The 27,884-nt window shown below is 43.8% G+C and overlaps 1 protein-coding gene across 1 annotated transcript in view; it reads left to right on the plus strand.

Moving 5' to 3' along the window:
• neto1l (neuropilin (NRP) and tolloid (TLL)-like 1, like) overlaps positions 1–27,884 on the plus strand; it is a 309,161-nt gene that overhangs the window by 241,919 nt on the left and 39,358 nt on the right. Inside the window, exon 7 of the mRNA XM_059971452.1 lies at positions 25,382–25,610. Within this exon, the coding sequence (XP_059827435.1) occupies positions 25,382–25,610 (229 nt within the window). The remainder of the gene's footprint in view (positions 1–25,381; positions 25,611–27,884) is intronic.

Consider the following 27,884-nt stretch of genomic DNA (forward strand, 5'->3'; position numbering starts at 1 on the left):
TGCAGATAGATTCATGCCAGGGTGGGGCTGGAGAGCTATGACCTGGATGCTGTAAATTAAGACCAGCTGCGGGGGGTCCCTGGCCAGTGTGGACTCATTGTGCTGAAGGACCTGTGCACATGCTCCTTTCCTCTATTGGGATGAATGTCAGGCCTGATGAGATGGGCTAACAAGCATGGGCTTTAACTTTTGCATGGAATCCCAAATGATGTAATTGTAGCAATGTGCTACACACAGTGCTGAAATAATGACAAGCAGTTGTTAAGTCGTTTTGAGACTAGTTTATTCAAACTTCGTGGCGCTGGCATTTAATCCCTTGTGCCCGCCCTCTCCGGGCGGAAATGAAGTCAGAGGTGCATTACCAAAGTCTCCCCCCGTACGCTGGCTATTTGTGAGCCGGTTTGCCTGCGCAGAAAGTGGGTCGCCACATAACCACCCCCCCCCCAAACGGGCAATACATCCCCCAATGTCCACAGCCTGGATCAGCCTCTGTTTGGGAGGTCTGCCTCTGCGCCGCGGTGCCTGAACCTCGACTGACTACGCCAAGTCCACATGGGCTGGTTTGAGTCGGCCCACCGTGAAAACCTCCTCTCTCCCCTCAATGTCCAGAACGTATGTGGACCTGTTGTTGTTGATCACCCTGAACGGCCCCTTGTACGGCCACTGTAACAATGCCCAGTGTCCGCCCCTTCGTAAAAACACAAACTTACAGTTCTGCAGGTCTTTGGGTACATGGGTCGGGGTCCATCCATGCTGTGAAGTTGGTACGGGGTCCAGGTTGCCGAGCCTTTAGTGTAGCCTGTCCAGGACTGCTGCGGGTTCTTCCTCTTGCCCCCTTGGGGCTGGTATGAACGCTCCCGGGACAGCCAGGCGCGCGCCGTACACCACCTCGGCCAACGAGGCGTGCAGATCCTTTTTGGGCACTGTACTAATTCCAAGCAGAACCCAGAGAAGCTTGTCCACCCAGTTAGCTCCTCTCAGGCGGGCCATGAGAGCTGACTTCAAGTGACAGTGGAAGCGTTCCACCAGTCCGTTCGACTGTGGGTGGTAGGCAGTTGTGTAGTGCAGCTGCATTCCCAACAGACTGGCCACAGCTGACCACAGGCTGGAGGTGAACTGGGTGCCTCTGTCGGAGGTAATGTGGGCCGATACCCCGAAGCATGCTACCCAGGTTGCAATCAGTGCTCGGGCGCAGGAATCAGCAGATGTGTCAGTGAGCGGGACCGCCTCTGGCCACCTCGTGAACCGGTCTACCATAGTTAGGAGGGACTGTGCTCCTCGGGACACCAGTAGGGGGCCCACGATATCCACATGAATGTGGTCGAACCTCCGGCGGGTGGGTTCGAACTGCTGCGGTGGGGCTTTAGTATGAAGCTGCACCTTGGCTGTTTGGCACTGCGCGCACATTCTGGCCCATTCCCTGACCTGTTTGCGAAGTCCATGCCACGCGAACTTGCTGGAGACCAGCCAGATGGTTGTCCTGATAGATGGGTGCGCCACACCGTGTATGGAGTCGAAAACTCACCGCCTCCAGGCTGCCGGGACGATGGGGCGAGGTTGGCCGGTAGCCACGTCGCACAGGAGGGTCCTATCACCTGGGCCTACGAGAAGTCCTGCAGCTACAAACCCGAGATTGCGGTCTTGTAGCTGGGCACCTCGTCATTTGCCTGCTGCATCTCTGCCAGTGCTGCATAGTCCACACCCAGGGACAGGGTCTGGACAGCTGGTCTGGAGAGTGCGTCCGCCACGACGTTGTCCTTTCCCGAGACATTCTGGATGTCCATCATGTACTCGGAGATGTAGGACAGATGTCGCTGCTGGCGAGCTGACGGCGGATCGCGATCGTGAACACGAAGATCAACAGTTTGTGGTCCATGAACACGGTGAATGGCCTGCCTTCTAAGAAGTACCTGAAATGCCGGATTGCCAGATACAGTGCCAACAGCTCCCGGTCGAAGGCACTGTACTTGAGTTCGGGTGGTCGTAGGTGCATGCTAATGAACGTCAGGGGTTGCCAGCGACCCTCGATGAGCTGCTCCAGCACCCCACCGACTGCTGTGTCCGATGCGTCCACCGTGAGGGTGGTCTGAACATCCGTTCTGGGGTGCACCAGCGTCACAGCATCTGCCAAAGCTTCCTTGGCTTTAACGAAAGCGGCCATGGCCTCCACGTCCCAAGTAATGTCCTTGCCTTTACCTGAAATCAGGGTGTACAAAGGGCACATGATATGGGCTGCTGAGGGGAGGAAATGGTGGTAGAAGTTCACCATACCTACAAACTCCTTCAGGCCTTTGACAGTGTTGGGCCGGGCAAAGTGGCGGATCGCGTCTACCTTGGCAGGGAGAGTTGTTGCCCCGTCTTTGGTAATCCTGTGACCCAGGAAGTCAATGGTATCGAGACCGAACTGGTATTTGGCCGGGTTGATTGTGAGGCCGAAATCACTCAGGCGGGAGTAGAGCTGCCGGAGGTGGGACAGATGCTCCTGACGACAACTGCTGGCTATAAGGATGTCATCCAAATAGATGAACGCAAAGTCCAGGTCGTGTCCCACCGCGTCCATTAGCCGCTGGAACATCTGTGCGGCATTCTTCAGGCCGAACGGCATTCGGAGGAACTAGAACAGGCCGAATGGGGAGGTGAGTACTGTTTTGGGGATGTCTTCTGGGTGCACCGGGATTTGATGGTATCCCCGGACGAGGTCTACTTTGGAAAAGATTCTTGCCCTGTGCAGATTTGCTGCAAAGTCCTGTATGTGTGGCACAGGGTAGCAGTCCGGTGTTGTAGCCTCGTTCAGTCTGCGGTAGTCGCCGCATGGTCTCCAACTCCCGGCTGCTTTTGGCACCATGTGCAGGGGGGAGGCCCATGGGCTGTCAGACCTCCGTACGATCCCCAATTCCTCCATCCTGTTGAACTCCTCCTTCGCCAGGCGGAGCTTTTCCAGGGGGAGCCTTTGTGCGCGGGCATGGAGGGGTGGTCCCTGGGTCGGATTGTGGTGCTGTACCCCGTGTCTGGGCATGGCTGCCGTGAACTGCGGTGCCAGACTCAATGGAAATTCCGCCAGGATTCTGGTGAATTCATTGTCCGACAGCGTGATGGAGTCCAGGTGTGGGGCTGGCAACTTGGCTTCGCCCAGGGAGAATGTCTGGAAAGTCTCAGCATGTACCAGTCTTTTCCCTTGCAAGTCGACCAGCAGGCTGTGAGCTCGCAAGAAGTCTGCCCCCAGGAGTGGTTGGGCCACGGCGGCCAGTGTGAAGTACCACGTGAACCGGCTGGCGCCGAACTGCAGCTGCACTGTGCGGGTGCCGTAGGTCCGTATCGTGCTGCCGTTTGCGGCCCTCAGGGCGGGTCCTGGCTTCCTGTTGCGGGTGTCGTACCCCGTAGGGGGCAAAACGCTGATCTCCGCTCCAGTGTTGACCAAGAAGCGGCGTCACAACTGTTTGTCCCAGATGTACAAGAGGCTGTCCTGGTGGCCACCCACCATAGTCATTAGCGGCAGCTGGCCCTGGCCCTTGTGGGGCTGGTGACAACGGCGGGCTTTTGTGCCCCACCACTGGTGGTAGCAACACAACTGTTCACTGGCCTCCTCACTCCTCACTCTGTGTTGTGTGCGCCCCCCTGCCGGTCCTGGTCTGGTCCGCTGTTGGGCACGTGGCCTGGTCATCTGACCAACGGACGCCACGCTCTCCCTCTTGGCTTTCCACAGCTCATCTGCCCGGGCCGCCACCTTCCGGGGGTCGCTGAAATCTGTGTCGGCCAGCAGCAGATGTATGTACTCGGGCAGCCGCTCTAGGAGTGCTTGCTCGAACATGAGGCAGGGCTTGTGTCCGTCAGCCAGGGACAGCATCTCGTTCATCAATGCTGATGGCAGTCTGTCTCCCAAACCGTCCAGGTGAAGCAGGCGGGCACCCCGCTCATGCCGTGAGAGGCCAAAGGTTCCAGTGAGCAGTGCATTGAATTCTTCATACTTGCCTTCTTCCGGAGGCGACTGTATGAAATCCGCAACCTGGGCAGCTGTCTCCTGGTCAAGGGCGCTCACCACGTGGTAGTGATGCGTGGAATCAGAGGATATCTGCCGAATTTGGAACTGGGCTTCTGCTTGGCTAAACCACACACGTGGTCGCAGTGTCCAGAAAGTCGGCAGTTTTAGCAAAACTGCGTGAACAGATGAAGAGTCGGTCATCTTTGGTCCAAATCCCGTTTGGACCATCAGGTTCACCAATGTAGCGATGTGCTACACACAGCGCTGAAATAACGACACGCAGTCAGTAAGTTGTTTCGAGACTAGTTTATTCAAACTTCGCGGCGCTGGCATTTAATCCCTAGCACCCGCCCTCTCTGGGTAGAAATGACATCAGAGGTGCATTACCAAAGTCTCCCCCCACGCGCTGGCTATTTGTGAGCTGGTTCGCCTGCGTAGAAAGTGGGTCGCCACATAATTTATACAAAGCAAGGCTGGCTGTTTGACATAAAGCAGCAGATGGTATCCATCAATGTATATCCCATTTTTAATCTTTACTCCTTCTGTTTCCCTTTCTTCTGCTCAAATATTTACTGCTCTCTAAAACTCTCCAGACATCAAATCCAACAGACAAACATCCACGTATTAGCCAAAATGGTTCATAGTTGAAGGCTGGTATTATTCTGAAAGGGCATCAGACTTGATTTTGATTGAGTCTCCATTTCATATACCTAGGGAAAAAAAACTTTAACCCGAAGCCATGGAAACAGAAGACAAGATTCTAGACTGATTTGCTCTTTCATTCTACCTGAAACACATTGCAATTAAATCAAGTGTTTTTTCTGCCTTCTCCCTCAAGCATACTTTGAGATAAAAAGTGAGCAAAAGTTATAAGCATGGAAATTATTTAATATTCTGAATGTTCAGTACAGCATAAGACCTCGATGGGTTTTAGGTTGAATATATCTATGTATTGTTATATTGAATTAATCTTAAATAGACCTGGATGGGCACTCGGTGGTCATGTTATTAGATACAGGAGTGGAACCTGGTGTGGCCTTTTGCTGCTGTAGCACATCCATTTCAAGTTTCAATGTTTTGTGCGTTCAGAGATGCTCTTCCACACACCATTGTTGTAACACGTAGTTATTTGAGTTACTGTCACCTTTCTGTCAGCTGGAATGATTCTGGCCATTCCCCTCTGACCTCTCTCATTAACGAGGCGTTTTCACCCACAGAACTGGCTCTTGCTGGATGCTTTGTTTCGGTTTTTGCACCATTTTCTGTAAACTCCAGATAATGTTTTTGGTGAAATTCCCAGGAAATTGGAAATTTTTGGGATACTCAAACCATCCTGCCAGGATTCAACAAACATTCCATTTCAAAGTCATGTAGGTCTACCCCTCTTAGAAGAATGAGGGTGACCCAATTGAAACCTATCGAAAGGTGAAAGGCCTTGATGGGGTGGATGTGGAGAGGATTTTCTCTTTGGTGGGAGTGCCTAGGACCAGAGGACACAGCCTCAAAATAGACAGGCATCCTTTTAGAACAGAGATGAGGAGGAATTTCTTTAGCCAGAAGGTGAGGAATCTGTGGAATTCTTTGCCAGAGGGAGCTGTGGAAGCCAAGTCTTTATGTATATTTAAGGCAGAGGTTGATAATTTCTTGATTGTTCAGGGTATGAAGGGATGCAGGGAGAGGGCAGGAGACTGGGGCCGTGAGGAATGCGCTTTCATTCTTAACTGTTCTGCAATCGAGGTTGCAAAGGTACGAGTTTCTTGAAGGTTCATTGTATTTCAAAAGCTGCAGCCCGAATGCACTATCCCCCATCGGTACATAGAGAGAGGGCATTCAGCCCTTCTGATCTGTGACAGTTCAGTTCTGATGGCAGTTCCATTAATCCCACACCTCCCTCCCCACTTAATTCCCTCATGTGGCAGTTACCTCCCCTTTGACTCTCCACACACACAAAGGGAAAATGTATACACTCGAAGCAGACAGCACTGGGTAGCAGTACTACCCACTGTGCCACTCTGCAACACATCTCCCAAGTTCTACAGACACATTCCAGGGATTTAAATATCTAATTCTGTGAATGAGGAAGATTGTTCAGTAATGCCAGAACAACCTGCTCAAAAACAAAAGCAGAATGAGAAAATGGGAACATATTATCTCAAACAGCATCTAGAAGAGATAGGCATATTTGTTTTGAAGTAAGGTTCCACAAAAGAAAAATAACTCCTCTTTATCCTTTGGTGATTTGTCTCCTGTGCTTTACTGGGAGTTCTGTTATTTCCCACCGTTCTATTGCTTTTCCTTCATTCATTGCCAAACGCACCTGCTTCGTTTGATCAGAGTGATTTGACAGCTCGGAATTTGCTCCCCAATATTAAAATTCAACTTGTTCACATCACCTTTTGCAGAGAAAACAACTAGTTACTTGTGAGCAAGCAGGCTCACATGAAGGATTCATTTGGCACCGAGCACAGAATGTAATTGAGGCCCAACGAATCCCTCACCATTATTAAATGAGCAAATCCATCACACAGGCAGGAGATAAGCATGCTACAAATTAATATATTGTAGAATATAAAAATAGCTAAGAATGAAATGTACGTTAATGAATTAGCATCCAAAACTAAACGCAAACTGCAATGCATGTCAATTAACCTTGCCCAATTTATTGTATTAGCATTGACACGATGTAGTAACATTAACCATATACAGACAGGTACAGTACATGAGCCTGGGCATCTTGTAGCATATCACTCAAGTTCTGGCTCCCCAAATCTTTACACCACCTACGAAACAGTCAGGTGTGTGACGTAATACTCTCCACATGCCGTCTGTCACTAGTGTAAGTTCAGCAAAGGTCAAAAAGCTTAAAAGTGTACATGTCAAGGCAGCCAATAATTGACACCCCAAAATATCACCTTAGGATATTACTTCCTGCACTATTAATTCATACGGGCTTCTGTGAGAATACATTCTAAGTGGACATGGGCAACAAGAACAACATTACTGCCTGCAAGTTTAACTCTGAGTCACATGCCTCTCAGTCTTTGAAATATTTTCTGCATTCCAATGTTATCATCATCATCATGCGAGGTGTCGTATGGTGTAGATGATCATAGTCTTATGACCATGACTGTTCCTGGCAAATTTTTCTACAGAAGTGCTTTCCCATTGCCTTGTTCTGGGCAGTGTCTTTGCAAGATGGGTGACCCCAGCCATTATCAATACCCTTCAGAGATTATCTGCTTGGAGCTAGTGGTCACATAACCGGAACTTGTGATACACACCAGCTGCTCATACAACCATCCGCCACCTGCTCTCAAAGCTTCAAGTGACCCTGCTCGGAGGGGTTGGGGAGCTAAGCAGGTGCTACACTGTGCCCAAGGGTGGCCTGCAGGTCAGCGGAGGGAAGGAGTGCATTGCACCTTCTTTGGTAGAGATGTATCTCCACCCTGCTACCTGGTGATTGTCATCACTGGGTCCAAATCCCCATGCAAAAGCACTGAGGGAATATTTTCACCAGAAGGTCTGCTGCAGATTCAAGTAAATAATGGTCAACTTTTCAGTGAAAATTTGCACTGAGCAGTAAAATGTTAATTTGCCCACATATCCATAAATAAAGAAATAATAGTGAATAAACTTTGATTATGTGCATGGTAGTAAGTAATGTGCAAATTCAATATATGGAAGAAAATTCTATACCTACAATCTGTGAGGGCTGTCTTTGCACAAATTCAGCATACAAAGTTTAATTCAAGTCACGTATCCAGAGAAAATCTTGAATCTATCCACCTGGCCTTATGTTGCATTAATACCTTTCAACCACTGGTTCAGTTGGCAGCTGAATTATTCAACTATAATACAATAGGGGCCTCGTGATTACAACGAGTCTGTTAGAGAGATAGGTGTACAAATCAATTTCTCACAGTTTATTGAGCAGAAAATCCACTGGACGTAATTCTCAATAGAAAAAAAATGGCCTTGAAGAGCCAAATTTATGCTGGCAATTGAAATTAGCAGATAAAATTACATGCTAAAGAACATCACCCTTAGCAGGAACTGTGAGATGAGGCAATGTATGAAGGGCACCAAATTCTAAAGCAAGTACGAGAAACAATTCTAAAACAATTTACAAGGATGTTGCTTGGACTTGAGGACCCGAGTTATTAATTTCATTTGCCCGTTACACTGCTGGCATTTAGGGCAGCAGTAAAGGTCCTCCATCAAAGTCTGTCCATACCATCACACACAGATGTAGGAGGCGTCTTCATTGCTGTTTCTGTGACAACTTGTTTTAATCAGTTAGGGTTGTTGGTCCTGAGCTGGACCATTGTACCTGGATGACTGGTGGATCACTTTTAGTCTGACCTCCATCCTTTGACCTGTTTGCATGGGTGATCATACCAAGAGCTAAAAAAAACAAAGCCCTGATTCTTGCCAACATAGCTCTCTGGGTCATTGAGGCACATAAGCCTCCAAATCCTACAACAAGTTTGTGTTCTTCTTGGAGGAGCTATAGGGAAAGGGTGAATAGATTATGACATTCTTCCCTGGAGCATAGGGGAATGAGGGGAGACTTGATCGAGATACTCAGAACTATGAGGGGTACAGGTAAGATAAATGGAATCAGACATTTTCCACTCAGATGAGACTGGAACAAGAGCTCGTGAGTTAAGGGTGAAAGGAGAAATATTTAAGGAAACAGAGGGGGAATTTCTTCACTCAGAGGTTGGTGAGAGTGTGGAATGAGTAGCCAGTGGAAGTGGTGGATATGAGTTTGATTTCAACATCGGGTTAAGATGCTAGAATGTGGGCAGGAGGGAGCTTACCGTATAGAAGGCCCCTCGTCTCTACCTGGAGGTGCCTTTTTCTGGGACGCAGTTCAATGCAGTGGGGATTTGCTGCTCAGCAGTACACGCAGAAGTTGTTTCTCCACCAACACTTGTGCTCTTGGTGGTTAAGCGAGCTTTCCCCAACTGCTCAGGTTCTGTAGGCATTGATGATGAGGTCACTCAGGCACGAAATGGTCTGAGAACGGAAATGGGGCTCTGGCTGATGAACTGGAGCATCATTCCCTAAGACTTGTCAATACAAAGGGCCAGAGTGATGAGGTTTTCGAGGTCAGTGGGCCTGCTCTGGGTAGACCACTCAACTTTCAAGCACTCCAATGGGCTGGCAGCATTCTCGCATTCCAGTCACACTCCTTTGCTAGCAACCTAAATCCCATGGTGTAATCCCGCATCGACTGTGAACCATGGTGCAGGTGAAGTATCTTATCCACTGCCTCCCTTCCTCTTCCTGGGTGGTTGAAAACCCAACACATCTCAGTGGGGAAATATTTGTTGCAACTGGTGGTCTTATTGCCCCAGTTAGTGGCAGCCCAGGTCAGAGCTCGCTCGGTCGAGAGAGAGATGACGAAGAAAGTCTTGGTTCGACCCAAGAAATCAGAGATGGCTAGAGCTCAAAATGTAAGATGCACTAGGACAGGAAGCTGTGGTATTAGTTTAGGGATCTGTCGAGGCTTTCAGGCACGGGAATCAGAGACTCATCAGGAAGAGGTTGACTGGTGTGGGGTTTCTGTATCGAAAAAGAGAGTTGGAAGAGAGCAGTAAGCAGATGGTCAATGGGTTTCTACTGCTTCTGGATTGTGTGATGCCAATGGACGACTTCCTTTGGGCAAGTAAACTCTGAGGATCATTCCTGTAGAGGAGCAGAGACAATTCCGCAGTGAGCAACCACTTTAACAATAAACTGCAAAATAGCTAGCCAAGGAATGGATACTAACCACACCAAGGCAACTGAAGGCTTGGAACAACAGGTTGAGGCTGGCTGGTTCAATGGGTAAACAGGGACTGTGGATGAGAGATGGGCTGTAGGTGATGACTTCGAAATGACTGGCAGGTGACTTCTATTAGCTAGATGGAGACTGGGAGGAGGTTGCAATAACTGGCCTGTTTGATCATGTTTGGGCCTGGCTTCACCATGCTACACTGTTTTGCCTTTCTTGCCGGGTTCATTTTAAATAAGTCCTGCCTGATAGAAAGGATATACTATGAATAGTACAATGTTGATTTTTATTAAATAACGCACCTCTGTTTGTCAATGATGATGGCTTGTAGTTCAGCATGTGAATGAATTTTGGACTAAATCAACCTTGATCTTGATGTCATTCCAATCCACCTGCGTTCACCGGGGCCAGAGGTAGAGGACTGGGTAAACTGATTACCAGAAACCAAAAGGCTGACTGCAGGGAGTAGACATGCCTTGATGGGGAGTTGACTTATACCACTATTCTGCTGAAGGTGCCCTGGGACACCCTAACATCTCTTGACAGTCAATAACTTAAATAATAGTTGTTATATAAATGACTGAAGCATGTTATTTTTTACAATTAAGGTTGAATAGCTACCCGGTACAGATGAGTGTTAGCAGTCTCCTTTCAAATCAGAGGCCACAGCAAGTTTAAGGTAGTTCACAACTGAACGTATAAACCTAGGGCTGAACTTTCTCCGACGTGATTTTATGAAACCTTTCCAAGCATGGATGTAGAAACATTAAGGTCTCAATTTCCTAAGAGGTTTGCATTGATGTTTTGTTTCCCAGTCAGTATCATCATGAAGTCCAGTTCTGGTGCCCCATTCCCATGCAGTTCCCCATCCCTTACAGCAAGAAATCTGTCAAATAAACTTGCATCAGCTTAGAATTGGAGCAGAGCTGCTGAATTTTCATTTTTAACAAGTTTGCTGTCAGGGAATGAGGCAGGGCAGGTGACAGAAGTTTGTGTACGGAAACACTTTGCATCCAGTGACCACAATGCCAATAGTTTCAAAGTAAATATGCAAAGAGATAGGTCTGGTCTACAGAGGGAGATTCTAATTTGGAGAAAGGTAAATTTTGGTCGTATCAGAAATGATCTGGTAAGTATGGATTGGGATAGGCTGGCACAGGTGTACTTAGAAAATAGGTCTTCAGAAGCAACATTTTAAGAGTGAAAAGTCTGTGTGTGCTTGTCAGAGTGAAAGGTAAAGATAGTAAGTGTAGGGAACCTTGAGTTTCAAGAGGTGTTGACGCACGGGTTAAGAGAAAAAAAGAGCTGCATAGCAGGTATAGGCAAGCAGGAGCAAATGAGGTGCTTATGGAGTACAAGAAATGCAAGAGACCACTCAAAAAAAAAATAAGAAAAGCTAAAAGAAGGCATGAAGCTGCTGTAGCAGACAAGGTGAAGGAGAATCCCCAGAGATTCTACAGATACGATAAGCGCAAAGGGAATGCAAGGGACAAAAATGGCCCTCTGGAAGATAATCTATGTGTGGAGCCAAAACAGATGGGGAAGATCTTCAATGCATTCTTTACATCTTTACTCAGGAGATGGATACAGAGTCTATGGAAGTGAGGTGAAGCAGCATCAACTTCATGGACCCTGTACAGATTACAGAGGAGGAGGTGTTTGCTGTCTTCAGGCAAATTAAGGTGGAGAAATCCCCGAAGTGTTCCCTCAGACCCTGTGAGGTACAAGTGCAGAAACTCAGGAGCCCTAGCAGAGATGTTCAAATCATCCTTAGTGACAGTGGAGGTATCAGAGGATTGGAGGATAGCCAGTGTTGTTCCACTATTTAAAAAAGGTTCTAAACAGAGACTGATGTGAGTCCGACATCAGTTGTGGCAAATTTATTGGGATGTTATTCTAAGGGAATGGATATATAAACATTTAGATAGATATTGACTGATTAAGGATAGTCAGCATGGCTTTGTGTGTGGTAGGTCATGTCCAACCAATCTTATAGAATTTTTTGAGGAAGTCACCAGGAAAGTGGATGAAGGCAAGAGGTGGATGTTGTCTACATGAACTTTACTAAGGCATTTGACAAGGTCCTGCATGGGAGGCTGGTTAAAAAGGTTCAGTCGCTTGGCATTCAGGATGAGATAGTAAATTAGATTAGACATTGGCTTTGTGGGAGAAGCCAGGCTGTGGTCATAGAGGGTTGTCCTATCTAAATGGAAGCCTGTGCCCAGCAGTATGCTGCAGGGATTGGTGCTGGTTCCTTTGTTGTTTGTCATCTACTGAATATCAATGATCTGAATGATAATGTGGTTAACTGGATCAGCAAATTTGCAGATGACATCAAGATTGGTGGGTAGTGAACAGTGAAGAAGGCTATCATGGCTTGCAAATGGATTTGTATCAGCTGGAAAAATGGACTGAAAATGGTAGATGCAGACAAGTGTGAGGTTTTGCACTTCGGTAGGACCAACCAGGGTAGGTCTTACACAGTGAATGGTAGGGCATAGAAGAGTGTGGTAGAACAAAGGGATCTGAGAATACAAGTACATAATTCATCAAAAGTGGTGTCATGCGTAGATAGGGCTGTAAAGAAAGCTTTTGGCACATCGGCCTTCATAAATCAATGCACCAAGTATAAAAGATGGGATGTTATGTTGAAATTGTATAAGATGTTGGTGAGGCCTAATTTAGAGTATTGTGTGTAGTTTTGGTCACCTACCTACAGGAAAGACGTAAACAAGTTTGAAAGGGTACAGAGAAAATTTACAAGGATATTACCAGGTCTGGAGGACCTGAGTTATAAGGAAAGATTGAATAGGTTAGGACTGTATTCTTTAGAACGTTGAAGGTTGAGAGGAGATTTGATAGAGGGAAACAAAAATTATGAGAGGTATAGATAGGGTAAATGCAAGCAGGCTTCTTCCACTGAGTTTGGGTGGGACTGCAACCAAATGTCATGGGTTGAGGGTGAAAGGTAAAAAGTTTAAGAGGAACATGAGGAGAAACTTCTTCACTTAGAGCATTATGAGAGTGTGGAATGAGCTGCCAACATAAGTGGTCCATGCAAACACGATTTCAACATTTAAGAGAAGTTTGGATGGGTGTATGGATGGTAGAGATAAGGAGGTTGCAGCTTGTTGGGAGTAGACAGTTTACATGGTTTTTGACATAGACTAGATAGGCTAAAGGTCCTCTTTCTATGCTGTACTTCTCTATGACTCTTAAGTTTACTTGTGTTTTAGTAGTTATTATCTTAAATGATTCAATAGTTTTAACATGTTTTCTGTTTCTGAATGATGGAGCAGTTCTTCAACTATCTGGCAGTTTTAACATTTGTTAAGGCTGGAGCTTGGCTTGAAGATCTGTCAGAGATTTTCCCAGCATTTCTCTGGTTTGCTCATAGCTTACTTCACCTAGAAGACCCTTACATTTTTCAGAGGCTAACTAGCCAGCATGAAATTAGCTTTGTTGAAGGTGTTTCTTCCAGCTAGTCTGCTGTAGGCAAGTGGTCAGTCTCATGAGGATATACTGTGCTATCAACAGCTCATATTTATATATTGTCTTTTTAACAACTCTGTATGCAAATGTAATTATATAATGAGGAGTACCTTGCATATGGTGCATTAATTGACCAAGCTCAGAACAATCTTCAGGTGTGATAGAGTAGGAGGGGCCAGAGGAGGAGGTGTTGCATTGCTTGTCCGAGAAAATCTTATGGCGGTGCTTTGGAAGGATAGATTAGAGAGCTCCTCTAGGGAGACTATTTGGGTGGAATTGAGGAATGGGAAAGGTGTAGTAACACTGATAGGAGTGTATTATAGGCCACCTAATGGGGAGCATGAGTTGGAAGAGCAAATGTGTAAGGAGATAGCAGATATTTGTAGTAAACACAAGGTGGTGATTGTGGGAGATTTTAATTTTCCACACGTAGACTGGGAAGCTCATTCTGTAAAAGGGCTGGATGGTTTAGAGTTTGTGAAATGTGTGCAGGATAGTTTTTTGCAACAATACATAGAAGTACCGACTAGAGATGGGGCAGTGTTGGATCTCCTGTTAGGGAATGCGATAGGTCAGCTGACAGATGTATGTGTTGGGGAGCATTTCGGGTCCAGTGATCACAATAGCATTAGCTTCAATATAATTATGGAGAAGGACAGGATTGGACCTAGAGTTGAGATTTTTGATTGGAGAAAGGCTAACTTTGAGGAGATGCGAAGGGATTTAGAGAGAGTGGATTGGGTCAAGTTGTTTTATGGGAAGGATGTAATAGAGAAATGGAGGTCATTTAAAGGTGAAATTATGAGGGTACAGAATCTTTATGTTCCTGTTAGGTTGAAAGGAAAGGTTAAAGATTTGAAAGCACCATGGTTTTCAAGGGATATTAGAAATTTGGTTCAGAAAAAGAGGGATGTCTACAATAGATATAGGCAGCATGGAGTAAAGGAATTGCTCGAGGAATATAAAGAATGTAAAAGGAATCTTAAGAAAGAGATTAGAAAAGCTAAAAGGAGTTACGAGGTTGGTTTGGCAAATAAGGTAAAAGTAAATCCGAAAGGTTTCTGCAGTTATATTAAAAGCAAGAGGATAGTGAGGGATAAAATTGGCCCCTTAGAGAATCAGAGTGGTCAGCTATGTGTGGAGCCGAGGGAGATGGGAGAGATTTTGAACGATTTCTTCTCTTCGGTATTCACTAAGGAGAAGGATATTGAATTTGGTAAGGTGTGGGAAACAAGTAAGGAAGTTATGGAACCTATGACAATTAAAGAGGTGGAAGTACTGGCGCTTTTAAGAAATTTAAAAGTGGATAAATCTCCGGGTCCTGACAGGATATTCCCCAGGACCTTGAGGGAAGTTTGTGTAGAAATAGCAGGAGCTCTGACAGAGATCTTTAAGATGTCATTAGAAACGGGGATTGTGCCGGAGGATTGGCGTATTGCTCATGTGGTTCCACTGTTTAAAAAGGGTTCTAGAAGTAAGCCTAGCAATTATAGATCTGTCAGTTTGACATCAGTGGTGGGTAAATTAATGGAAAGTATTCTTAGAGATAGTATTAATAGACTGGATAGACTGGAACTGATTAGGAGTAGCCAGCATGGATTTGTGCGTGGAAGGTCATGTTTGACAAACCTTATTGAATTTTTTGAAGAAGTTACGAGGAATGTTGACAAGGGTAAGGCAGTGGATGTAGTCTATATGGACTTCAGTAAAGCCTTTGACAAAGTTCCACATGGAAGGTTAGTTAAGAAGGTTCAGTCGTTAGGTATTAATGCTGGAGTAATAAAATGGATTCAACAGTGGCTAGATGGGAGATGCCAGAGAGTAGTGGTGGATAATTGTTTATCGGAATGGAGGCTGGTGACTAGCGGGGTGCCTCAGGGATCTGTTTTGGGCCCAATGTTGTTTGTAATATACATAAATGATCTGGATGATGGGGTGGTAAATTGGATTAGTAAGTATGCCAATGATACTGAGGTAGGAGATGTTGTGGATAATGAGGTGGGTTTTCAAAGCTTGCAGGGAGATTTATGCCGGTTAGAAGAATGGGCTGAATGTTGGCAGATGGAGATTAATGCTGAGAAGTGTGAGGTTCTACATTTTGGCAGGGATAATTCAAATAGAACATACAGGGTAAATGGTAGGGCATTGAGGAATGCAGAGGAACAGAGAGATCTAGGAATAACAGTGCATAGTTCCCTGAAGGTGGAGTCTCATGTAGATAGGGTGGTGAAGAAGGCTTTTGGAACGCTGGCCTTTATAAATCAAAGCATTGAGTACAGAAGTTGGGATGTAATGTTAAAATTGTACAAGGCATTGGTAAGGCCAAATTTAGAATATTGTGTGCAGTTCTGGTCACCGAATTATAGGCAAGATATCAATAAATTGGAGAGAGTGCAGAGACGATTTACTAGGATGTTACCTGGGTTTCAGCACTTAAGTTACAGAGAAAGGTTGAACATGTTAGGTCTCTATTCTTTGGAGCATAGAAGGTTGAGGGGGGATTTGATTAAGGTTTTTAAAATTTTGAGAGGGATAGATAGGGTTGACGTGAATAGGCTGTTTCCATTGAGAGTAGGGGAGATTCAAACGAGAGGACATGACTTGAGAGTTTGGGGGCAGAAATTTAAGGGAAACACGAGGGGGTATTTCTTTACTCAGAGAGTGATAGCTGTGTGGAATGAGCTTCCTGTAGAAGTAGTAGAAGCCAGTTCAGTTGTGTCATTTAAGGTAAAATTGGATAGGTATATGGACAGGAAAGGAGTGGAGGGTTATGGGCTGAGTGCGGGTAGGTGGAACTAGGTAAGATTAAGAGTTCGGCATGGATTAGGAGGGCCGAGATGGCCTGTTTCCGTGCTGTGATTGTTATATGTTATATGGTTATATAATATGTAAGCATGCACAGTTCAGCATGTAATATTGTACAGTGAATTATTCCAATACTGGCCACAGCCACATAAGGGCTCCACAAAAGTTGATTGGATGTAGGCACAATAGCTACACGCACAATGTATGCTAAAGATTGCAATACATTAATTCAGCTACTTTATTAGGTACAGGAGTAGAACCCTATGTGGTCTTCACCTGCTGTAACCCATCTGCTTCAAGGTTTGACATGTTGTGCGTTTAGAGATGCTCCTTCTCACACCACTGTCGTAACGCGTAGTTATTTGAGTTATTGTCACCCTCCCATCAGATTGAAAGAGTCTGGCCATTCTTCTCCGACCTCGCTCTTAACAAGGTGTTTTCACCAACAGAACTGCTGCTCACTGGATGATTTCTTTTTTTGTTTTTTGCACCATTCTCTGTAAACTTTAGTGACTGTTGGTGAAAGTCCCAAGAGATCAGAGATACTCAAATCACCCTGTCTGGCACAAATATTTCATGGTCAAAGTCACTTAGATCACATTTCTTCCCCATTCTGATGTTTGGACTGAACAACAACTGAACCTCTTGACCATGTCTGCAAGCTTTTATGCATTGAGTTGCTGCCACATGATTAGCTGATGAGATGTTTGCGTTAACAAGCAGGTGTACAGGTGTAGCTAATAAAGTGCTCACTGATTGGGACATTAGCCATATACTGCTGAGACTTAATCTGTACAGGTTGAAAATGCCTTGTTTATTGCATGAATGATTGCTATATGCGTTCAATGTGTGAAAAGTATCTATACGTTGCTCATTGTTTGCATTTACTGTATGCTGTGAACCATTGACCTTACTCAGCTCATATGCATGGTAATTGACTCTAAACAGACAACACCTGAACATCTGCAGAATGAAAATGAACCGTGACTAAAACTTCCACTTAATGCTGACTATATTCCACTTAACGTTTACAAATGATATCATTTGATAGTATTCAGCCCAAATATCTGAATGCTGGTTCCATCCGGTTCAGTCTGTGAAATGCTGCCACAACAGATTTGTAGCATTGTCCTGAAGCTAGTTGCAAGTGCACAGCTTGCACTGTTCCTATCGGTTAATTTTAATGGACGAAATTCACAGACTGTATACCTGCAACGATCTAGGATATATATCTCTCAGAGTTGCAGAAGAACAGGTTTGTGAATATTAACCATGCACAGCTAATACAATGCCATTAAGCCACACTGAGCACAATGTCAGCCTCCGGATACAAGTGCTCTGCAATACAGATGTTTTTCTCTCATCTCCAAACAAAAGAAAAACTCTGAAAAATAAACTCAACCAATTGATCTTGACCCAAAACACTAAATTTTGTCAATTTATTTTATTTAAATTAACTGACTGCATTAATTGTGTTACATTTTTGAGAAACCCCATGATAGATACAGGGACAAGTTTGTTTCAGTGTGTTTACAACACGCTTTTCAGAACTGAGATTTTATGGTAATCAGTGGAGTCCGAGCAATTGCAAAAGGCAGACATGGGGACATTATGAAGGACTAACCATCTGCAGGGTCTCTTGCAGAGATCCATGGGAGTTATTAGTCTTAAAGCTGTTCACAGAAGCCATAAGAAAGATTAATCTTGGAGAATGGGCTATTGAGTAGAGCAGAGTAGATGCATTAAATCAAAGCAGTCAAATTCATCATAGATATGAGAAATTCTGCAAATGCTGGAAATTCACAGCAACACTTACTATGCCGGACAAACTCAGCTGGTCAGGCAACACCTATGGTGGGGAATAAACAGTCAATGCTTGGCCGGGGGGGGGGGGGGGGGGCGCGGCGAGACCCTTCATCAGGACTGGAAAAGAAGTGGGAAGAAGGCAGACTTAGAAGGTGGGTAGGGGGAGCACAAGCTGGCAGGTGATTGTTGAGGCCAGGTGAGGGGGAAGGAGGGTGGGGAGAGGAGGAAGGGATGAAGTGAGAAGCTGAGAGATGATAAGTGGAAAGGGTAAAGAGCTAGAGAAGAAGAATCTGATAGGAGAGGACAGTGGCCCATGGGAGAAAGGGAAGGAGAAAGGGAACCAGAGGGAATTGTTGGTCAGGTGAGGAGAAGAAAAAGGATAAAAGGGGAGCCAGAATATGAAACCGAAAAGGAGAGAAGAAGGAAGGATTGAAACTGGAGAAATGAATGTTCAAGATGTCAGATTGGGGTAGCCTCTCCAACTTGAGAGTGGCCACATCGTGACAGTAGAGGAGGCAATGGACATGTCTGAATTTATCACAGAACTCCTAGTTATCATTTTGGTTTATATTGGATTTAGCTTGCAGCTCTTGCCAACCAGTAAATGCACTGAATTTGCCAAGTCTGGTTCAACTGGAGTGGGTATGATGAAGGACAGGAACCCACTCACACCAGTGGGTGAATCCTGAATGCAGCTTTGGACTTTGTAAGATACAGTAAGAGTAGGAACATCCCAAGGAATGGTCTTCCTGACTTTTATAACCAGTATGCTTCTTATTTGGGTGGCAGAATGCAGATATGTCTACCAAAAGAGGTGTATGTCCTCTGCTAGCCTGCAAGTCACCCTGGGCAAGGTGTAGCACTTGCTTAGCTCCATCCCCACACCCCCACCCCCCACCCCAGATCAGGGTCACACAAAGCCATGGGAGCAGGTGGTGGATGCTCATATGAGCAACTGGAGCAGATCACAAGTCCTGGTTATGTGACCACTGACGCTAGGCAGATCATCTCTGAAGAGTATTGATATTGGCTGGGGTCACCCTTCTTGCAAAGACACTGTCAGAAGAAGGCAATGGCAAAGCACTTATGTAGAAAAATTTGACAAAAGCAATCATGGTCCCAGAAAGACCATGATTGCCCACATCATAGACACGGCACCTAATGGTGATAATGATGATGCTTCTCATCTGTGAAGACAAGCTGTGAGATTTTGAGGAGATGATAATTCTTTATTGTCACTCAATTTTCATACCAATGAACTCACTTTCAAGAGCTCTTCATCTTAAGTTCTCGTTATTTATTACTATTTATTTATTTTTGCATTTTCAGTGTTTGTTGCCTCGTGCTCTCTTGTTGATCTTTTATTGATCCTGTTATACTTACTATTCTATAGATTTGTTGAGTATGCCCACAAGAAAATTAATCTCAGGGTTGTATGTGGTGACAAATATATACTTTGATAATAAAAATTTGCTTTGAACTTTGAGCTTTATATTGTGGCCAGATGATACCAAGTTATTCAAAATTAAAGGGCCAATTAATTGGGTATATTTAAAGTGGAAGATGATTAGTAAGGGTGTCAAAGGTTATGGAGGGGAGGCAGGAGAATGGGTAGAGGAATAATAAATTGGCCATCATGGAATAGCGAGCTGATTCAATGGGACAAATTTTCTAATTCTGCAAAACACACAAAATGCTGGAGGAGCTCAGCAAGCCAGGCAGCATTGATGGAAGTAAGTCAACAGTCAACGGTTCAGGCTGAGAAAAATGATGAGAAGTCAAAGTAAGAAGGTAGGGGTGGGGGGGCGGGAAGAAGTATGAGGTAATAGATATAGGTGAAATCAGGAGGGCGAGTGGTGAAGTAAAGAGTAGCAAGTCGATTGGTGAAAGAGATAAAGAGCTGGGGAAGGGGAAATCTGATAGGAGAGAACAGAAAGCACTGGAAGAAAGGAAAAGACAGGTACGGAGATGAAATGAGAGAGGGACACAGATTTTGTGTGCGCTGCCTGGATTTCCAGCATCTGCAGATTTTCTCTTGTTTATGATTGTTCTAATTCTGCTCCTTTGTCTTAAGGTCTGATAATCTAAAAATAGATGGAAAAATCAAATTATCCTAAACTCCTTCAGATGAATTGTGACAGCATTTTGAGTTTGAAGTTTTAAGGGAGAGGGGAACATGTTTGCAGAAGGGTAGGTTCACTAAATGGGCAAGAAGATCAGCAGATGGCTGAAATATGAGATTACCCACTTCGTAGAAAGAGCATAAAAAGTAGCATGTTATTTCAATAGAGAGAAACCACAGAGTGCCTCTTAACTGAAGAACCTGGGTGTCCTTATGTATAAATCCCAGAAAATGTGCTCACATGAAATGAAGACAAGGAAACATTTCCTACCTCAGAGTCTGTGGATCTTGGATCTCTGCCTCAGAGACAATTAGAGGCTGAGTCAGCGGATGGCTTATGAAATGATAAAATATGAGGTTATCCACTTCAGTAGGAGGAATGTAGAAGCAGCAGGTTGCTTAAATGGACAGAGACAACAGAATATGTTGTGTAGAGGAATCTGATTGTCCTTGTATATGAGTCGTAGAAACTGAGCATGCAGGGACACTGAGTAATTAGATACACACATGAAATATTGCTCTGTGTTACAGGATGATGGATTAACAAAAAACAAGCAAGTTTTGTAACAACTCTACTATTGAGTATGTTCAAATATGAGAGATAGTCTTGGGCTACCGAGGAGCGAAGCGCAATGGGGAGTGTGCCGAAAACTGCTGTGGGGGCCGAGATCGGGTTCACAGTGATGCGAGGTGACACAGTGGTGCTGCAGTTATCACTGCCACCTCACAGCCACAGAGACCTGGGGTCAGTCATTTGACTGTGGTTTGCATGTTGCTCTGGGTGCTCTGGTCCCACCCCCAACTCCAAAGCTGGCTGGCTGTTATTGGGCTGTTATATTTTGACCCTAGTGTGTGTGGATGGTTGAGAACTGGGAGTGGGGCAGCACTAAATGGGAATGCAAAAGGAAAAAGAAAATGCAATGAGTATGGATTTATGGTCGGCACAGATGAACTGCAGCGCCTGTTTCTGTACACTTTGACTCAATGAATTGGTGAGCAAGGGGTCAATTGGTTAACCATTGGCAGATAACTCATTTGCAACCTGTGCAAAAGCTAACCCTATCCTTGCATGTAAGCTGCCTTCACTCACAATTTCCATGCATGTTCTCTGTTTACAGAGTTAACAGAGCAGAATTTCTGCTGTGAGACTGGAAAGTGGGAGCGGTGCCTCCCTCACTTAAGCACGATGGATTGCATGTTATGTTTCAGGAGCTGTAAATCTGAATTTTCAGCACCAAGCCTAAAATGTAAATAGCACTGGGAGTTTGCAAAGGGTAGAAAGGTAGAAAGGATCCATTAAATGCTGAAGCAGTTTTAGATCTGATACAGCTACTTAAAAGAAAATGGAAATCTATATTTAAATGGGTGGATGCAAAAGGCAGATGCCGACGGCAGAAATAATTTTAGGGCAAAAGGTCTGATGCTAAATAAAGTTAGTGAATTAAATACAGGAGGCAAAAAATGTAGGAACGCAGAAAGCATGAATGGGGCACGGAGACACTTCAATACCGAGTATTTGGAAATAGCAGCTTATCATCTTCCTCTTCTCACACTGGAAATAACTTCAAAGTTCAAAGTAAATTTTATTATCAAAGTACATATATGACACTGTATATAACCCTAAGATTCATCTTCTTGTGGGCATGCTCAGCAAATCTATAGAATAGTAACTATAGTATCTATAGAATAGAAATATCAACCAGAGTGCAGAAATCTGTGCAAGTGCAGATATAAATAAGAAGCAGTACATGATGAGAAGATGAGATTCTGAGATAAAGAGTCTTGAAAGTGAGATCAGTGGCTGAGGGAACACCTCAATGATGGGGCAGGTGACTCTGAGTGCAGTTAATCCCTTTTATTCAAGAGTCTGACAGTTGAGAAGTAGTAACTATTCTTGAACCTAGTGGTGTGAGTCCTGAGGTTCTTGCGCATTCTACCTGATGGCAGCAATGAGAAGCCATGGCCTGGGTGTTGGGGATCTCTGACAATATACACTGCTTTTCAAGTAGATGTTCTAACTGTTTGGGGGGGTGGTGATGTACTGGGCCGAGTCCAGCACTTTTTGTAGGATTTTCCATTGAAAGGCATTGGTGTTTCCATACCAGGCCGTGATGCAGCCAGTCAGTACATCCTCCACTGCACATCTAGAGAACTTTGTCAAAGTTTTAGTCATCATGCTGAATCTCCATAGACTCCTGAGGAAGTAGTGGTGTTGCCGTGCTTTCTTCACAAGTGCACTTACATCGTCAGGTTCTTTGAAATAGTAACACCCAGGAATTTAAAGTTGCTGACCCTATCCACCTCTGGTCCTCCGATGTGGACTCGCTCAGGGACCTCCAATTTCCCTCTCCTGAAGCCTATAATCAGTTCTTTGTCTTGCTGACATTGAGTGAGAGGCTGTTGTTATGACACCACTCAGTCAGATTTTCAGCCTCCCTCCTATTCATCACCACCATTGATTCACATTTGATTTGAGGAGGATGTAGGGTACACTGAATATCATAAACTGCTTTCAAGAGTAAGTTCTAAAAAAATGTCAACTCTTACCTTTAATCATTTCCCATAAAATAATTATCTTGAAATTTTAGCAACACACACAAAATGCTGGTGGAACGCAGCAGGCCAGGCAGCATCTATAGGGAGAAGCGCTGTCAACATTTCAGGCTGAGACCCTTCGTCAGGAGGGTCCACACTGGCTTCCACACTCAGGTTGGAGGAATAACACCTTATATACCAGCTGGGTAGCCTCCAACCTGATGGCATGTACATTGTAACTTCCGTTAATGCCCCTCCTCCCCTTCTTACCCCATCCCTGATATATTTAGTTTTTTTCCCCCTCCCCTTTTTTTCTTTCTCTCTCTGTCCATCACTCTGCCTGTTCTCCATCTCCCTCCAGTGCTCCCCTCCCCCTTTCTTTCTCCCTAGGCCTCCCGTCCCATGATCCTTTCCCTTCTCTAGCTCTGTATCCCTTTTGCCAATCACCTTTCCAGCTCTTAGCTTCACCCCACCCCCTCTGGTCTTCTCCTATCATTTCGCATTTTCCCCTCCCCATCCTACTTTCAAGTCTCTTACTATCTTTCCTTTCAGTTAGTCCTGACGAAGGGTCTTGGCCCGAAACATCGACAGTGTTTCTCCCTATAGATGCTGCCTGGCCTGCTGCATTCCACCAGCATTTTGGGTGTGCTGCTTGAATTTCCAGCACCTGCAGATTTTCTCATGTTTGATCTTGAGATTTTATTTGTCAACTTGCACAATAGCATAGCGGTTGATATAAAATTACCACAACACCAAATCGAAGATCAGGGCTCAATTCCCACCACTATTTGTGAAGAATTTTGTAAATTCTCCCATGACTGTAAGGGTTTCCTCTGGTTGCTTCATTTCCCTCCCATGCTCCAAAGACGTACAGGTTAGGGATAGTTGCGGGCAAGCTATGTTGCTGTCGGAAGGCTGTGACACTTGCAGACTACCTAACTCAATCCTCGCTAATTTGATTTGATGCAAACACTGTAGATTTTACAATGTGTGTGGCTAAGTAGAGGCAGATCAGGGATCGGTAAAAGTTATTATGTTGCAGGATCCAGTTCACACCCACTGCTTTTCAAGTGACCACTCTTAACTCCAGTCTAAATGGATGCTGCAACGGTTGTTCAGGATCGCCGGGTTCTCAGTCGAGGACTGGACCTCAGGTTGCAGATTTTGAGGCCCGGGTGAGTTTCACAGGTTACTGGTGAACTTCATAAAAGTGTAAAAACCAGGGTAACAAGTGAGTGGTCCATAGGGGTAGGAACTAGATCCTTGATGAGCTTCAGAGCAATGCAGGAACTGGGTCACCAATGAGTTCAAAAGAGTGTGGAAAGCTTTAGCTGGTGAGCCAGATGTTGAACCATCTGGATTTCCAAACAGTTAGACAGGGGATTGTTAGTCCTACTGTACATCATTGCCCAATGAATAGCATGTTAGCTGATAGGTATATGTTAGGTTAGTATGTAATATTGTAATATACAGTAACTGTAACATCCCAGATGTTCCAGCAATTTTGTTCTTGTTTCTGATTTCCTATATCTGCAGTTTTTCTTTTTTGTTTTTCACTCTCCACATCCTGAATTTCAAATATACATTTTGTCATCAACAGAGGACACATCCTGGAGTTATTCAAAACATTTAAGCCTGTTGTGTAAGCAAAGCTTAAGACTATTTTTATATGGAAATGGAAACAGTCAATTTGTATAGATTGCACAAATAATGTAATTACATTTTATCAGAAGAAGGCTCTGAGTTTGTCTTGGGGACTTGGGAAAGCACTATAGTTTGCTGATTCATTGCATTAGTTATATCAACTGCATGTTGTGGCCAAGTTGAGAGTCACTTTGTTTGATTTCATGACGCTAATTTGATGATGCTTTGAGAATATATGTAATGATATTGTCCAACTCATTCAGTCTGTATTTGTACAGTTGATGGAGAGTGCCTTAGAAGTATGGAGTAATATACATGGAAATATGGGTCTTGCCTTTAAAATTTGAGGGACTGGGAATTATGTAAGAGGCATTCTGAGAAGTTGGAGCGAGGTGTAAGAGCAAACTGAGAGATCACATGGAGTTGGGGTTCAAAATGAGCGATTTATTAAAAAACTGGTGTACATCAGGAGACCAGCTAAGGCTTATTTACCTGAACAGCTTTTTACAGTTGATGACATTACCAGTAAACCTTTATTTTACTAACAGAATGGTGGCTACAGGAAGACTTGATTAAGTAGAAGACAGGGTTCTGATTACAGAATGGAATAATTATCCACAGGTCTAACAGTAAATCCAATTTTCCATCACAACAATGGGTGCAATGGATTATTAGTGAAGCTCCTGAAACTTAGGTAATGTCACTTTTACACACCAGTTCTTTACTTTTGTCAGTGGTTCCCTGTTACCACATTAGCACAATCCACATCACTACGGACTACTTTTAGCCTCACTATTTTTCCCCCTGCAACAAGGAGGATGTTATTTGCCTTTAACAGATTATTTTGTTATTTAACAGATGGTATTTGCCTTTTCTTCTTTTAATCAAATAGAAAGTGAAAACAGAAAATGTTGGAAAAACTCAGCAGGTGAGTCAGCATTGTTGATAAGAGAAATGGAGTCAGCAGTTTAGTTCAGAACAGTTTACCCTTCAGAACAATGAGATTCCATCAAAGGTCATCATGCAATATTAACTCTTACTTACTTTACAGATCCTGCCTGACTTGCCGACTAGGCAATTTCTATCTTTATTTCAAATTTCCAGTATCTTACTTTTGGCCGTCTGTCTTCAGTCAGCTTTCCCTTAATTTGAGACAGTAGCTCTCCTCATTTTGTTTGTAACCCGACCAAGATGATTCCTCTTTTTCTCCTGATAGATCTATTTGAGATTTCTTGACTACGAGATGGAGAACTCAAACGAGTGCAAGCGCAATTTTGTGGCAATCTATGATGGAAGCAGCGCAGTGGAGGATCTGAAAGCCAAGTTCTGTAGCACCGTGGCCAATGACCTGATGCTTCGTACAGGTCTCGGTGTCGTCCGCATGTGGGCTGACGAGGGGAGTCGGAGCAGTCACTTCCAGATGCTTTTCACATCCTTTCAAGAACGTGAGCAACTTTTGGATTTCTTTTAATTAATTGGACACTATTGTGCCACATTATAGATACTGAAAAAGAATTACTACTGGAAAGGTTATGGAAAATCTCATTAATGCATAACTGTTTGTTTATATAACATCGTAATCTTATGAACATTTGAACACTTGGATCATATATATATATATATATATAGATAGATATGACTTTTAGGAAATCTCTCAGCATGGGAGATACATGGAGCAGTATTCAATTGTTGTTACCATAATCCAACTTGTGGATTTTGAAATCAAAGGAAGTGGTTTCAGTTGTTCTACGTGTATAATTTTGAGTTTTCCATCTTTGAAGACGTAGCTGTGACGTAGACGTAGAAGTGTGGGGTGAAATGTTGTTGGCTGTGATGGTACTAGCAAAGAAATGGCAGGTTATCATTAGTCTATAAATATAACAAACTAGAAAAAAAAGTGCTATTTAAGCCCTAAGTGGAAATATCATTTGACATGCAGGTCAACACAAATTGCTGGGTAATTTAGTGCTGTTTTATGATTAAAGTACTGACAGGTCTCCTAAAAGTCTGCATGACCAGTACAAATATAACTCAGCACTGATTTAGAATTGAGGCACTCAGCTCTTTCACCAATTTTTAAAAAGTGTGCCTCTTCTCTTGATGGTAAACTTTTCCGAAAGATTCTAAAATTTGTAGCTTTATATTTACAACTTAATTTTTCTCATCTTCCTTTCTCTCTTATTATTTCTCTTCTCTTATCTCACTTCACATTGATTTGTGCAGTGTCCTTCTTCATTGTTCCTTTTTTATTCACTATTCCTAAATTTAATTAGTTGAGGAAATAGACTATTGATTTCAAGATCCCTGATACCCTATATTCAATAGACATTTCCAGCAAAGTTTTTGAGATGAAGAGCAAAGAAAGTAATTGATTCTTCAGACATGTGTCAGAATGCCTGGCTCCTGCTAATTCTCGGACAATGAATAAGAGATGAGATCATAATCTTTCTCACAGAGGAATGATTTAGTTCCAAATGGCTAGGAAATGTGATGGAATTTTACAGAAATATACTTAGCGTCATCTCTGTTTTATATATTAAAGGTGATCATAATCAACTTTGCAATATGTGTCAATGAAAGAGTATATTTGAACTCATCAATCATTCTGAATGGCTCCAATTTCAGAAAATCATTGCTAGACCTAGAGCTGGGCTTATTTCAGTGAAGAGTCCATGAAGAAGGAAATGCTTTCTGATGGAAGAAAATATATAACCATTGAAAGAAGTAATATTCTTTTTACATGGTAGACAGTTGAAAACTGGGGAAGTGGAACTTCTTATCAAGTCCCCAACAGTTGTAGATGTCTGATGGAGTCTACAAAGTTCGATAATTTTGTCTTCAAAATTACACGTTTATTGTTGATAATCCAGTTACATATTACTATAATTCGCATTTTGGTCATTGCTAATTATTAACAGTCAGTCAATCAAAGCTTCCACAGAGTGAATAATACAGCAATGGAGAAGTTTATGTACTGATAGGAGAACTTCCAACAATGATACGAGGGGTGATTGATATGTTCATGGCCTAAGGTAGAAGGAGTCAATTTTAGAAAACCTAGCACATTTATTTTTCCACATAGTTCCCTCCTACATTTACACAGTTAGTCCAGTGGTCGTGGAGCATACGGATCTTGGACCTCCAGAAAGTGTCGACAGATGGGTGATTGATAAGTTCATGGCCTAAGGTAGAAGGCGATGAGTTATACAGCTCTCGTTACATGCACATGCAGGTCAACTCTTTGAGTGATTACGCAGAAAGTTTGAAGTTAGTAACTCATCTCCTTCTACCTTAGATCACAAATATATCAATCACCCCTTGTATATCAGGCATTTTCAGGAATCAGAATCAGGTTTAATTTCACTGGCATATGCCATGAAGTTTTTTTTTGCTGCAGCAGTACAATGCAATCCAAAATAATAAAAACTCTGAATTGCAGTAAGTATACATTAAGTATATATATGCATATACTGATATATACAATGGTTAAATAAGTAGTGCAAAAATAGTAGTGAGGTTGTGCACATGGGTTCAGAGCCCTTTCAGAAATTAGATGGCAGAGGGAAAGAAGCTGTTCCTCAGTCACTGAGTGTGTGCCTTCAGGCTCCTGTGCCACCTTCATGGTATTAGCAATGAGAAGAGGGAATGTTCTGGGTGATGGAGATCCTTAATAACGGATGCCGCCTTTTTGAGGCACTGCTCCTTGAAGATGTCCTCAA

The sequence above is a fragment of the Hypanus sabinus genome, chromosome 1 (assembly GCF_030144855.1).
Source record: "Hypanus sabinus isolate sHypSab1 chromosome 1, sHypSab1.hap1, whole genome shotgun sequence".
Classification (NCBI taxonomy): Eukaryota; Metazoa; Chordata; class Chondrichthyes; order Myliobatiformes; family Dasyatidae; genus Hypanus; species Hypanus sabinus.